General features: G+C 35.3%; 2 protein-coding genes across 9 annotated transcripts in view; one reads left to right on the top strand and one right to left on the bottom strand.

Moving 5' to 3' along the window:
- Positions 1-13,451, top strand: part of SENP7 (SUMO specific peptidase 7) — a 197,867-nt gene that overhangs the window by 92,394 nt on the left and 92,022 nt on the right. For 6 of the 8 annotated variants that reach the window (XM_021933985.2, XM_021933983.2, XM_021933981.2 and 3 more), the window contains one exon: positions 6,482-6,679. The exons of the other annotated variants lie outside the window; for them this stretch is intronic. In XM_021933985.2, coding sequence (XP_021789677.1) covers positions 6,482-6,679 — 198 coding nt within the window. The remainder of the gene's footprint in view (positions 1-6,481; positions 6,680-13,451) is intronic. 8 annotated transcript variants of the gene reach the window in all.
- Positions 9,954-10,370, bottom strand: LOC103881349 (protein FAM136A). The gene has a single exon (XM_031662976.1). The coding sequence runs from the start codon at positions 10,368-10,370 to the stop codon at positions 9,954-9,956; it is 417 nt and encodes a 138-aa protein (XP_031518836.1).

The following is a 13,451-nucleotide window of genomic DNA, read 5'->3' as shown; positions in this document are numbered from 1 at the left end:
CACATGCTGCTGGGGCAAGGAAAGCAAAACCTTGCTGCACACATCTACATCAGCAAAGCAATGTGCGGGGTGGAGGAGTGGGGGGTTGCCATGGGCCCAGGGGAAGCTGCAGTGTGTGGAGGGAGTGGCAGGCTTGTGCATGGTTTTGGGGGCCACCCCACTGGAGCTCTCTCCCTGTTAGGCAGGTCCTCCAGTGCAGGAGCTATGATACAGGACCCCAGGGCATCCAGTGCTGCCCTGCAAGCAGACTCCACCAGACTGCAGCCCTGGGAGTGGCCACAGACCAAGGATGGTCAGGTCAGACTGGCCTTGTTTGATAGGCAAGACAACCCTGCAGAGTTCAGGTCCAGCAGTTCCCCTAGGGCTCAAGTCTCTGATGGGAGCAAGTCGAGCCTAGGGTGATGGCCTTCACTGGCCATGCTCTGCTACGGACTCTCCTGCACCAAACCTTCTAGGCTCCACATCAGCTGGTGTGCTGCTCCTACCACTTCTCTAAGCAGCTCTCCCTGTCAACTCAAGTGTCCGTGGTGGTTGAGGAGTCTCCTCGTGCTGGGATTCTGGAGACCCTTCAGGAGAGTGGATTGCTCCTTGCCAGTTCAACTCACTTGTTGCCCCCCAGAGTCACTGGGGGCTATGAATGAGTCCTGGTACATGGTAGCCGTGTGCAAGGTTCCCACGTTCAGCCTGGCTTCTGTGTCTTCCCTCCATCCAGTCTCTGTGCCTTCCCTCTGAAGATCTATTAGGAGTGTACTCATCGTCTTGGTCCCTTGGTGGTAGCTATTCCACCTGGCTGCATCTAGTCAGCCATTGTGTTGGGAGCCTGTTTTCATTTCTTTTGGGTCAATACCTAGGAGTTGGATTGCTGGGTCATATGGTAGGTGCATTCCTAACTTCGTAAGAAACTGTCAGACTGCTGTAAGTGATTGTGCCATATTACATTCCCACCACTAGCCAGGTAGGAGGGTTTCATTTTCTCCACACCCCTGCCAACACTTACATGGCCAGCCTCTTTATCATCATCCTTTCTAATGGAGGTGTAGTAGTATCTGTTTGTGGTTTTAATTGCATTTCCTTGATGACTGATGATGATGAACATTTTTTCATGTGCTTTATTGGACTTTAAAAAATCTTCTCTAGAATATCCGTTGAATTTCTTTTGCTCCTTCCTCCTTTTTAAAACTTTTTTTTTAAAGACCAGGAAGATAAGATTAATAATATTGAACGTCTTTTTGTATGCATGTTGGCCATTTGTGCGTTTTTTTGGTGAAGTGTCCAAATGTTTTCTCCATTTTTTTTGAAGGACAAGAAATACTCTAAATAAAATTATGACAAATTAATGAAAACAATGCCTTCATCCCAATTGTTAGTTTATTTTCTAGAATCAAAATATAGGACTACAAGTCTGAGGGAGGATTCTTTTTTCTGATATCTGAATTTATTTGGCCAAGCTTTATAATTAAGTCATGTTTATGTATTCATTGATAAACTACTTTTGTTGAAAAATTTTAAAAATTGAGGTTTTTTTTAAAAAAAAATTTCTGGAAAATCAGTGTTTTTTTTAATTAATAGGCAAAAAACCTTATTTTTTTTTCTGCTGTGATTATGTTGGGTCTTCCTACAATTATAAAATTTCTCATATGTAAAACTGAAAAGATACAGTATATTTCTTGTTTTTTAGGAATGCTATTTTTTAAAGAATCTGAGTATATGGATCATGATCATTTCCCCTCATAAAAAATTAAGTGAGTGTTAGTATAATGGTTTGGAGCTTTCAAAGGGACATTTTGTAAATAGATAATTGGATGGTTCTAAAAAGCCTCGGCAAGTAACAGGAACCAGCCTACCTAAGTATATAGATTGTTGGGTTAGGTGGAGTTCTCTGTTTAGCTGCCTTTTACTTTTCATTTTTACTGTGAAATACAATGTAACTAACAAAAAAATACTGAAAGTTAAACAGTTCAATGAATCATTCATTAAATTTAATGTATTTTTAACAAGGTAGATTTTAACCACCACTGAGGAACAAAACAGAAAACTGCCTCAAAAGTTCTCAACCCCTGAAAATGATAACCCTTTAAAGCAGCAGTCCCCAACCTTTTTTGGCACCAGGGACTGGTTTCGTGGAAGACAATTTTTCCATGGGTGGGGTTGAGAGTGGGAGTGGGTGGGTGTTGTGGGGAGTGGTTTAGGCATGAAACTCTTCCACCTCAGATCATCAGGCTTTAGATTCTCATAAGGAGTGCACAAGTTAGATCCCTTGCATGTGAAGTTCACAATAGGGTTCGTGCTCCTATGTGAATCTAATGCTGCTGCTGATCTGACAGGAGGCAGAGCTCAGGCGGTAATGCTCGCTCACCCACTGTTCACCTCCTGCTGTGTGGCCCAGTTCCTAACAGGCCACAGATTGGTACAAGGCAACCTGGGGGCTGGGGACCCTGCTTTAACGATAACCACTCCCCTAACTTTCAAAGTAATTACTTCCTTCTTTTTCTTCAATAGTATTGTTAGCTAAGTATATATCCCTAAATACTAAATTTAGGTTTTATTTTGCATGGTTTAAATGTTGCTCTTTACTCTTAAGTTTCTCTTCTGGTATACAGAGAAATCTTATGACACTTAAATGTTGTAGATGTTTAGAATTTTTTCACCTTATTAGTTTGGGGGAAAAAGATTACTAACTTCTGTTGCCGGATATTTTTAGTCAGACAAATTATAATAAAAATCAAACATGAAATAAGTATTTTTGTGGAGAAGCCAAATTGTTCTTCTCATTTAGAGACTCACTATTAGAATAATCAATAAAATTACCAATGATTTGTTATTTTCCAATGTAAATTCTTATTTGGTCTGAGTGAATAGAAAAATGACTTTTTCCCAACATTGAATAGTCTCATATTTGAAATTACTAAAATTACCATGGAGATAATAATTTCCCCAATAATTTAGCAAATACCTAAGTCATATAGTTTTTCCATTAGACTTAATTACATTTTATCCTTAAAATAAATTTCCTTAAAGTTTTGTTTGCATTTTTATTTGGTCATTTAGAATTTTAAAATGTACAGTTGTAAAACTTATAAATAATAGACTAATAGTCTTTAAACATTTTGGCACGTTTGCCATCTCTCGGTCTCTTTTTATGCATGTATATAGATGATGGGCATCACATATGTACATGTATACATACATTACACGTATACGTACATTTTTGGGGGAACCATTTGAGAGTAAGTTGCAGGCATCATGGTATTTTATCTTCAGATACTTCAGCTTGGTTTTCCTAAGAACAATGACATTCTCTTACATAAAAATTATAATATACTATCAAGAAAATTAACAGTAATTTCATATCATCATTTGCTATAAAATCCACAATCAGAATTTCCTGAGTGTTCCCAAAATATCTTTTATTTATTTATTTTTAAATCTATTTGGCCAAAACCGCACTTACTTTTGTACCTACCTAATAGAATCAAATTCAGGTTCATGCATTGTATTTGGTTATTATACCCCATTAGTCTCTTAATCTAGAAGAGTTTCCATCTACTCTGCCCTTTTCCTTTTAACCATGACATTGAGTTTTGAGGAGTCCAGACCAGTTGTTCTGTAGAATGCCTCACAGTCTATATTTTTATTATTTTTCTGGGCTTACCCTTATGATTAGGGCCAGGTTACATTTTTGGCAGGAATATTTCATACCTGATGTCATGTACTTCTTATTGCACATATCAGGGGATACATAATTTCTGGTTGTTTCACTCTTAGTAGTCCTATGTTTGATCACTTGCATAAGACGGTGCCTGCCAGATCTGTTCATTGTAAAGACACCTTTTCCTCTTTGCAATTAATAATCATCTGTGAACTCAATTATCTGTCTGCGGAAAAAAAGGATATTTGTGGCATTATGAATGTGTTAATCTCACAGGGATGTCTTAACTGTAAGACAGCCTTACTGCGTTTCTTTAGTAAGCTTGTGTTCCCCCTCTCTACAATGATTATTTGAAAACTTTTTTTAAACCTATGTTCCTTTATCTTTCCTATCACTTTTAAGAGGTCTTGGTTCCTTCTCCTTGGAAGGATGAAAGGAATGCCTCTTCTCCTATCATAAACCAGTGTAGTGTGAAGCAGTTAAGAGGGCTGGCAAGAAATTTGAGAGTGTATGGTTCTGGATCCCATTTTCAATACTCACTTGTTTACTTAGATATTAATCAGTCTATCTTGGTTTTCTCAACTGCACGAGGAGAATAATTTTTAAGCCCCTCATGGAGTGGTTGTGAGGATTAAATGAAATAAATTATCGTAAAATACTTAGCACAGTGCCTGGTATATAGTACATGTTCAATAAATATTAGCACTTAGGCAATTTCTTAGGAAACTTACTGTGTTAATTATCCTGCCTTCTGTGTCTTCAACCCTTACGTGCTTCCCATAAGCATTTAAACTTACACAGAAATTTCCTATCTTAAACTAGCTAATCAACCAATAACTGACTAAAAACCCTTTCCTGCTTCTCATGTCTGTTTTCAGGTCTTGTCTTATTTTTCACTTTCACAACCATATTTCTCCTTTGCTCCTTTCCCTTTACTGATCCCACCGTATTCTGGTTTCTGCTCCCACCATTCTGCTAAACTACCTCTGATAAAGTCATCATTATCTCCGTAAATTAATTTTTATTCTCTATTATTCCTAGTACTTCCATTTTATTCTTCATAAACATCAAAATGATCTTTTAAAAATGTAGCTCTGATCTCACTGTTTCCTAATTAAGACTACTGAATTTCTGTTGTTGTTGACATAAAGTCTCAGATCCTTAATATAGTTTGCTAAGTCCTGCCTAACTGCCCATTCTTAGACACATTGCCTCTTTATTCTGAATACATGAGTCAGGTAAGTCCTTTAATTTCTTTGAAGAAGCTTTATTCATTTTCATTTTGTCCTGTTTTTTGGACCTTTCTCCATTTTTTACTTGTTTCCTTTGGATAGTGCCTGTCCTTCTTTGAGACTTCAGCTTCAAGGTCATATTCTCAGAAACTTGTCTCAGAAGAAATGCAACATCTGTATTTCTTCTTCATAGCACATATTATAATTCTAATTAAATAATGAATTGGTTTATTCTTCTCTGTAATGCACACCCCATGAAGGCAAAAACTCAACTATTTTGTCTGTAGCAGAAACTCCAGATTATACTAGCATAGTTGTTTTGCTGGAAGATGTTCAGTAAGTGCTTGTAGAATGAATTATTATTGATCCATAGAGATGTCACTCATTTATTTTTAAATAATTTTTAAACTAATAGCTTAACTTTTGTTTATTTATTTTTAATTTTTTATTTAGTTATTTTTTATTTTATTATTATTATTATTTTTATTATACTTTAAGTTCTAGGGTACATGTGCACAACGTGCAGGTTTGTTACATATGTATACATGTGCCATGTTGGTGTTTTTTCTTTTTTTTTTTTTGTGCAACATGTTTGGAGTTTTCAGTATGTTCTGTGGAAGTACGCTGGAGACTTTACCCTCTTCCTGCTAGATGGTCTGGGGATATACACTCAAGTGGCTGCTGAAAACAAGTGTTTTTTTTTTGAGAGTTCCTGTTTTATCTTGAAAATACATGAACATATTGCTGTTTCTTAATATTCTTGTGTTCGTTAAGCAAACAAACAAAAAATGCCTAAAACTGTTTCATAGGTAGTAAAATAGACACTCTTCTGATTAAACATTTCACAGTACTTTCAGCCATTCCTCACTTAACATTGTTTTAAGTGCACTTGTAGCCTGTTCACACCACTGCAGAAACTATATTCCACAGTTTTTGGAATTCCAGAACTAAACGTAGTTATTCAAGTATTCAGCATAAAAATGTATTGAATGAGAAGATGGGTAAAACATGATGAGCAAAACTGTTGCTGGAACTGCTTGCATTTATCAGTCTTTTTTTTTTTTTTTTTGAAATTTGTATAGGTACAGTAAGGTAAATGTTATAAGTTGACCTATTTTAGAAATAAGGTAAAATTAAATCTGTATCTTAAGACTCTATAAGCTTAAGAATGTGAATGATGCAGTAGTGCACTCTTAGTTTTAATAATGTTTTCTGAATCAACAAATGCTAAAACAAAAACACATTTTTAGTGCAAACAGTGGTTACATCTGTGATGAGATCTGCAAATGAACACTGTCCTTCCACTAACATTGTTAATAAACATGAATGCATTTCCAGGAGTCTAGCAGCTGTACATGTGTAATGATACTTGTAGTACACTTGACAGAATTCTGAAGAAAATCTCAACTTAAGTGAAATAGACTTTACTTTTTAAGGTATCTTCCATAATAGTTGGGCATTTTTTCTTTTTTCTTAGGGTATTTACTATAGTTACTTGAAGAACTGAAATTTAGAATTTCTGGAGATATTAGTTTGTGATGAATTCATGTATTCTACAATATGTAGTACCATATATACTAATTATTTATGTGTATAACAGGCAACTCAAAGTTATGTTGACGAATGTCCTATGGACGGATTTAGGACGAAAATTCAGAAAGACCCTACCTAGAAACGATGCTAATTTATGTGATGCCAACAAGGTGCAATCAGACTCATTGCCTTCGACATCTGTTGACAGCCTAGAGACATGTCAAAAATTAGAACCTCTTCACCAAAGCCTTAATTTATCTGAAAGGTATGTTGTTCAGTATTGATTTTGTTCAACTTACCACATTTGAATCCCGTACTCCTAACGATGAAATTGTTGAAATGATCTCAAAGAAGATTTGCATATATAGGCATACCACACTCTAAAGCAAATCTTAAAGCTGACTATCTTAATTTACAAAGTTAGCTGATGTTTCTGTACTTCATTAAGCAGATTGATGTGGAATTATATTTAAAAACAAGTATCATTAGTACATTTAACTTATTTTATTATAATTTGATTCATGTACACATCTTTTTAGGGATTATTTTATGATTAAAATGAAAATACATATATATACATGTGTGTATATGTATTATATGCATATAAATGTGTGTGTATATATATGCATTAATATTTTATTCATCTTTAACATCCTTTCAAAATGTTATCTAATCTAGATCCTAACCACTTTTGATTTTTGCGAGCTTGTATTTTAAATGAATTTTTAAAAAAGGAGATGATGTTAAAATATTGCCTCTGGGTTTTTAATAGTAAATATTCAGTTTAATTTTGTAAAGTAACAAAACCAATTTTGTTTTGTGTATTTTGAAAGAATTACATGGGAGTTTGGGGCTGAAAACTAGGAATTAGCTCTAGGAATCTATAACAAGATCTTTTATATGTTACTATTTACAGTTTCAGCCATTAAATGAATGTTTTGGGGGGAAGGTACTTTATTTTCAGTTAGAATAACCTATAATTAGCTACACAGTACTTTGGTTATATGGTCTGTAATCTGAATGACAGTATATAAGTGCTTGAAGCCAAGACCCAGATAAAAACTGCTAACTTTCAACACAGTTATTTTTAAAATAAAAGTAGAATTCTTGTCAAAACATCTGAACATATTATACATTAATTCTTAAAGAGAATAATTCTTTAAAAAAGGCAAAAATCTTAAAAAGCTAAGTTTAACGAAGAAATTTCTTATTAGCTCATACCTGATATGCATTTAATTTTCCAAAACACTGTAAATCTCAGAGTCAGACAGCTTAGCATCAGTAATTTATGAAGCAGCTTGCTCTCATTCTATATTCTAGCAGATTTTCTCCCCAGTACAAGTTAACTAATCTCTTACTGTACTGACAGATGTAAATAAAGGGGCTACTTAAAGCAATGACCTTCTAATATCTTCGACTCTTTCGAAAGGAAGTTTTAAACTCTCTTCAAATGACAACAAACTCATCAATGTCCTCATCCCGTGTCTATCCTTTTTCCAGTCAGAACAGTGTGGTGGTCCATTCTCTCAGAATAATAGTTTTACCACTAGGAATTTTTAGCATATAGATTATGTGTTCATGAAATTTAAATATAATGTGAAGTAAAGAGTCCCAGTAAGATTCTAATTTGTTTTTTGCTGTGTTTTAAAATATTTGTTGTTTTTTGTTCAGTTAGTGGGTGAACTACCAGCTAGTCCAGACCTCTTTCCTCAGCTCCAGGTGTCCTAAACTCAACTTGTTGTAAAGTGAGAACCTCATCTTTCTTTCTTTTTTTGTTTTTTCTAACTTCTTTTTTTTTTTTTCCTGACTTCTTTTTTTTTTTTTTTTAAATATATATATTTTATTATACGTTAAGTTCTAGGGTACATGTGCACAATGTGCAGGTTTGTTACATATGTATACTTGTGCCATGTTGGTGTGCTGCACCCATTAACTTGTCATTTATATTAGGTATATCTCCTAATGCTATCCCTCCCCCTTACCCCTCCCCACAATAGGCCCCGGTGTGTGATGCTCCCCTTCCTTTATCCAAGTGAACTCATTAGAACCTCATCTTTTCTCAAACTTGTACCTGTTTTTGTATTCCCTCCCTATCTGAGTGATTGACACCACTTACAAATTTTAACTTGGGAATTGTCTTTGACTCTTCTTTTTTCCTTATCCTTATATCCAGTCATTTAACACACACACACGCATATATATATATGTTATATGTATGTATGTATGTATTTTTTTGGGGGTTGGGGGCAGAAAATTAAACCTTATTTATTTTTAAAACCAAGCCACTAGGAAAATATATCACAGTCTGGAAACAGTAAATGGACAGGCTATATTATCATTTCAAGTAATAAGTTGGTGAAAATACAGTGAGGTTGATATCAAAACAGTAAGGTGCCATGCTGGGTTAGGAACACTGTGTTGCAACAGCCGCAGGCAGAAATGGCATTTGGTAATGGGGGCTGCCTCTCCTTTGCTTTAAAGGAGTCAGCGCATCCTAGCCCAAGTTGCTTACTTTTTCTTCCTTGAATTTCCTGTTGCCAGGGGTTTGTCTCAGTTGGGCTCTGTTAATTCAGGAGGCTAAATACGCAATGCTAGGTTTAGGCTTTCATTCTATCTGTTCTATAAAATCCAGGTTTTTCCAAATCCAGTACTTCATAACTCTTTTGTAATCAAGTAGCCAGCTGCTCGTCTTTTACTGTTCATTCCTAGATACCAATATATATCACAGTCAAACCCCTTTCTCTTCCAAGGGGAAAGTGTTACTGCAAGATTGTCCTTTCATTTTGCTACACACGGCCTCAGGGTCCATCAGCCAGTAATTATGCTTCCCAATAATTCGTGTGTCGTCGCCTCTCATGTTTTTGCACAGTCTCCAGGCTGAAAGATGCAGCATGTAATAATTTTAAGAAATGTACATCCACATCTTGATGACCAGAAATGGGGATCCACAAGGAACCTTTCAAAGTTCTTATCCAAACTAGTCTCCCTACCAATTCCACATGTTAAAATCAACTTGTATGCCCTTGTATAAATTAAACAAAACCCAGAAAACAAAGACCCAGAAAACTTTTTTCCCTTCTAAGTTAGTGACCTCATGGATTTTGTTTCACAGCTTATGGAAAATGGTGTGGTGACACTTCTGGTAAACAGGATGTTGGCAACAAAGAGAAAATATCTCTCCTCAAACTCCACCAACTCTAACCTGCCAGCCTGTTGGTACCTGTGTAGTAAGAAGAGTCTGGTGCCTCGGAGGACTCTGACTTGTTACAGGGAGGATCCTTACTGCCAGGACAAGCGCTGGCCACAGGAAATATAAGCTCTAAAACTCTCCTGTAATATCTCTGACCACTTTTTTCCATTTCACTTTTTAGGACTGAAACATAAAAGAACCAGTGTCTAGAGGCAAGTGACGTATGCCTTACACTTGTGGCCATCCTTACTTTCTTCATTCATAAACTTTGCTTAAAAGACTAAAGTTCCCAATTCCTTATAAAAAATATGTTCTTGCCCTCAGCCCCGATGGCTACTGGCAAAGATTTTTATTTCCCAATGGCTAAGAGAGCTTCCTTCATCTTCTTGGTCGTAGTTGGGATGAGGTGCATGTGGTCATCCACACACTTGGTCACACAACCGTCTAGCTGCTGCTTCACCTGAAGCTCCTTACTCCCAGCATCTATTGAATCTTTGGATTTGTTATTGCAGTGCATGGTGCACCGGGCCAGGAGGTCCTTGAACTTCTCCAACTCACTGATGACCAAAGCCTGGGCTTGAGCCAGAGGGACATGGCAGCGCTTGATGCACTGGTGCACCTGCTGCAGGGAGGCCTGGCTGTCTTCACAGCAGCTGGTGCTGCACCGGAACATGAGACCCTGCATTTTCTGAGTGTTCTCTTTCTCCAGACTCTTCACCATGGAGTCTGCCACCTCCTGCACCTGCAGCTGCTGTAGCTCTGCCATGGTAACCCTGTGCTGCCCCGTGCTGTGCCACCATATATAGTTATTTTTAACCCCTAAATCTGTCTTTTAAAGGATCTCTTCTCCATCTTTATTGCCAGCACATCAGTTCACGCCCTAATAACTTCGTGCCTTTTATTACTATGGTAGTTACTTGATTAGGTTTCCTTTACATAGCCTTTTTCTTCTTGTTTTATTCTTTATATTGTCAAAATATTTATTCTAAAAGGTAGATCTTGCTTGCCACTTACTAGTTTAACATCTTTCAATGGCTCCACATAATCTCCTGGATAAAGTTCAAACTTCTTAGTTTGGCACACAAGGCCATTAATGATCTCACCTTTGCTTATCTCTAACTTTGTGTCTGTCTATTCCTCCATATTCACAATGTACTTCAGATTTAGGGAACTGTTTTCAGCTTACTGAATGTGTATACTGTTGTATACATCCTGTTTGTTTTCTTGTCTTGGAAACTATCCTCCTTTTTTTTTTTAAGGAAGCCTTCCTTGATTCCACCCTCCAAATCTGTATATGATCCCTTTCTTTGTCTTGCTAAACAGCTTGTTAGTATATCATAACATTTATCACACTATATTGTGATTTTTAGTTTTTCTTCCTCCCTGCAGCAAACTTCCTGAGGATAGGAACTATATTTTATTTCTTATTTTTTCTTTATTCCTAATATAGTACTGGACACTTATCAAATGCTCAGTAAATGTTTGCTGGATAAAAGAAGGAGATTGCTTCTCACTAGAGTTGCATCTCTAGACACTCTGTCTAACATATATTTTCCCTGTAAGAACCAATTATATATTCAGTAACTTTGGTGACAACCAGGAAAAGAGATACTAGAAACGTCAAATAAGGAAACTGGAGAACTCTTTTGTGTGTGGCTTTGGATAGATGTTTTCTACCTGAGACTTGCTATGTATAATAGGAGACTTCTGCTTTCTCCAGTCTTTGCTTAACTTTGATATGAGGCTTTTTGTTTTATTTTCATTTCTACTCAGGACTTAAAATTTTAGAAAGATAAGAGGGAGAAACATTTATTTCTGCATTTTAATTTTATCCTAAAGTGTAATCATTGAGTAAACCAAAATTACTCTTTCAGTTCCAGAAATGGTATTTTGTTCGACATTTTATTTGCATTCTGGAATCTAAAGAAGTAAACTAAGTATCTTGCCTTTTATGTGAGGGCAGTTTGGCTTTTTGATTTCAGGATAAAATTGAGAAGAAAAATGGAAAAGATAGTTCAAATCAATTTTGTAAGTAATGGAGAAAAGGGTTTTAGAAATATCAAAAGAGTTTTAGAAATATCAAACTAGCAGTATGTGGAATGCACATTTATTTTTTTAAAATATGTAAACTGCATTTTAGTGTTAGTTTTATCTCCATGTATGGTTCATATCTATTTTCCTGGGAGAAAATTCTAGACATCTCTAAGTCTTTGTCAATAGGAAGGAAAGAACCTAGTGGGACACATGTACAAGGCTTTTGAGAAAATAAACTCTCTTTCTTCTGCTTTCATCAGTTTGTACCAGAGATTGTTAGAGAAATATGGAGATAGTGTACCCATATTCCATTAAGAAGAGTTAGCTGCTGGTACTTGGAATTTCTGTAAATATATTTATTTATCTTTGTCTTAAATTTATATGCATTTGAAGTTTTTAAAAAATTACATATTCCAGATATGTGATGGTAAAACTATTTGGATATTGCAGTGTTCCTATCATTTTAAGATTTTTTAAGCCAGTAGTCTAGTTGAGTGGTGATAATTATTCACTTAAAATTTATCTTAATAAAAGAACAAATTTAGAAACTAATCGGTGAATCTCTTTAATCAAGTTACTCAAAGATTAAATTTTTTCTACATACCTTTAAGATGCTGATTTAGAATGTATATTTTAAATTATATCATCTGGGACAAGCATAGAGTTATGAGAATCCTCTTAAAGTGCCACATAACACAATTTTAGAAAGACATTCATTGCAGCAAAATGAAAACTAAATTAGTATTGTAATTTTTGGCTCATTATAGATTTATTAGTGGATATAATTATGTTATCTTTCAGCAAGGACTTCATTTCTCTAAAAATTTGCTCTATAGATGAAGTTGTATGTTAATAGCTCTTTCTAGTTCTTCAGAGTTTTCCCTCCATTATTAAGTTATTTGAATATGACAGTTACCTTGCTATTTAAACAAGGAAGGAACCTATAGTTTGCAATTGAGAAAACTAATAGTCTGAGAGAATAACCATGCAGAGACACAGTCAGAAAATGGTACTACTTCTCAGGCCAGTATACTTTCTGCTACCTCTCACTGCATTTCAAAATTCGTTTCTGCTTTGTTTTAGTATATTTATGATATTTTGAAGTGGGATTTCATAATATTAGTAAATAAAATTAAATAAACTCTACCTTACATACTGATACTGTTTACATACTTAGGAAAAAATTGGGTAAATATGTGAAATGACAACTTTTAGTTCTTCCTTCCAGATTGAGATAGTATGAAAGATGAAGTATACACCTTTGTATACTTCAGTTCCTTGCAAAAATTCAGAACTTCTGAAATGCTGACTAGCCCTGGAATATCCTTGACTGTGCTAATTTATAAATCTGTACTGCAAAAGACAGCTTAGGTATTGTTAATTTAGTTCTCAGTTTATAGATTTGTGTTCTTTAAGGCTATCACGCAAAATTCCTTGTTTCCTCAAGGTACCCAGACTGGATAAGTTTTCAGTAGTCGAAAGGTGTTTGGGCTGTGGCTGTGTGCTATGAAGAGCTGTGTGTACTGTAGTCATTGCTAACTATTTATATACTTTAATTGTATATTAAAAATTGCAAATATCTAGTAAGATTTTTTATCAGGATTGCAGAGCATAGTAAATTATAAGTATTATTTGAAAGGGTAGTTTATAGCTTTGAGCAAGACTACAATAATATGAAAATTATTACAGAAATATGAAAATTAAGTGATATTCCGTTTATTGTGTATTTACTATGTGCCAGGAATTATGCTAACTGCTTTCCATCTATTGTCTCATTTAATCTTAACAAATTTGTAAGGGAGATATTATTCTT

Source organism: Papio anubis, chromosome 2 (genome assembly GCF_008728515.1).
Source record: "Papio anubis isolate 15944 chromosome 2, Panubis1.0, whole genome shotgun sequence".
NCBI lineage: Eukaryota > Metazoa > Chordata > Mammalia > Primates > Cercopithecidae > Papio > Papio anubis.
Note: the sequence above shows the minus strand (reverse complement) of the source record. Positions and strands in the feature narration are given on the sequence as shown.

What these genes read in the sequence shown, in the direction of transcription:
- LOC103881349 (XM_031662976.1), bottom strand. Translation starts at nt 10,370, where the DNA reads ATGGCAGAGCTACAGCAGCTGCAGGTGCAGGAGGTGGCAGACTCCATG.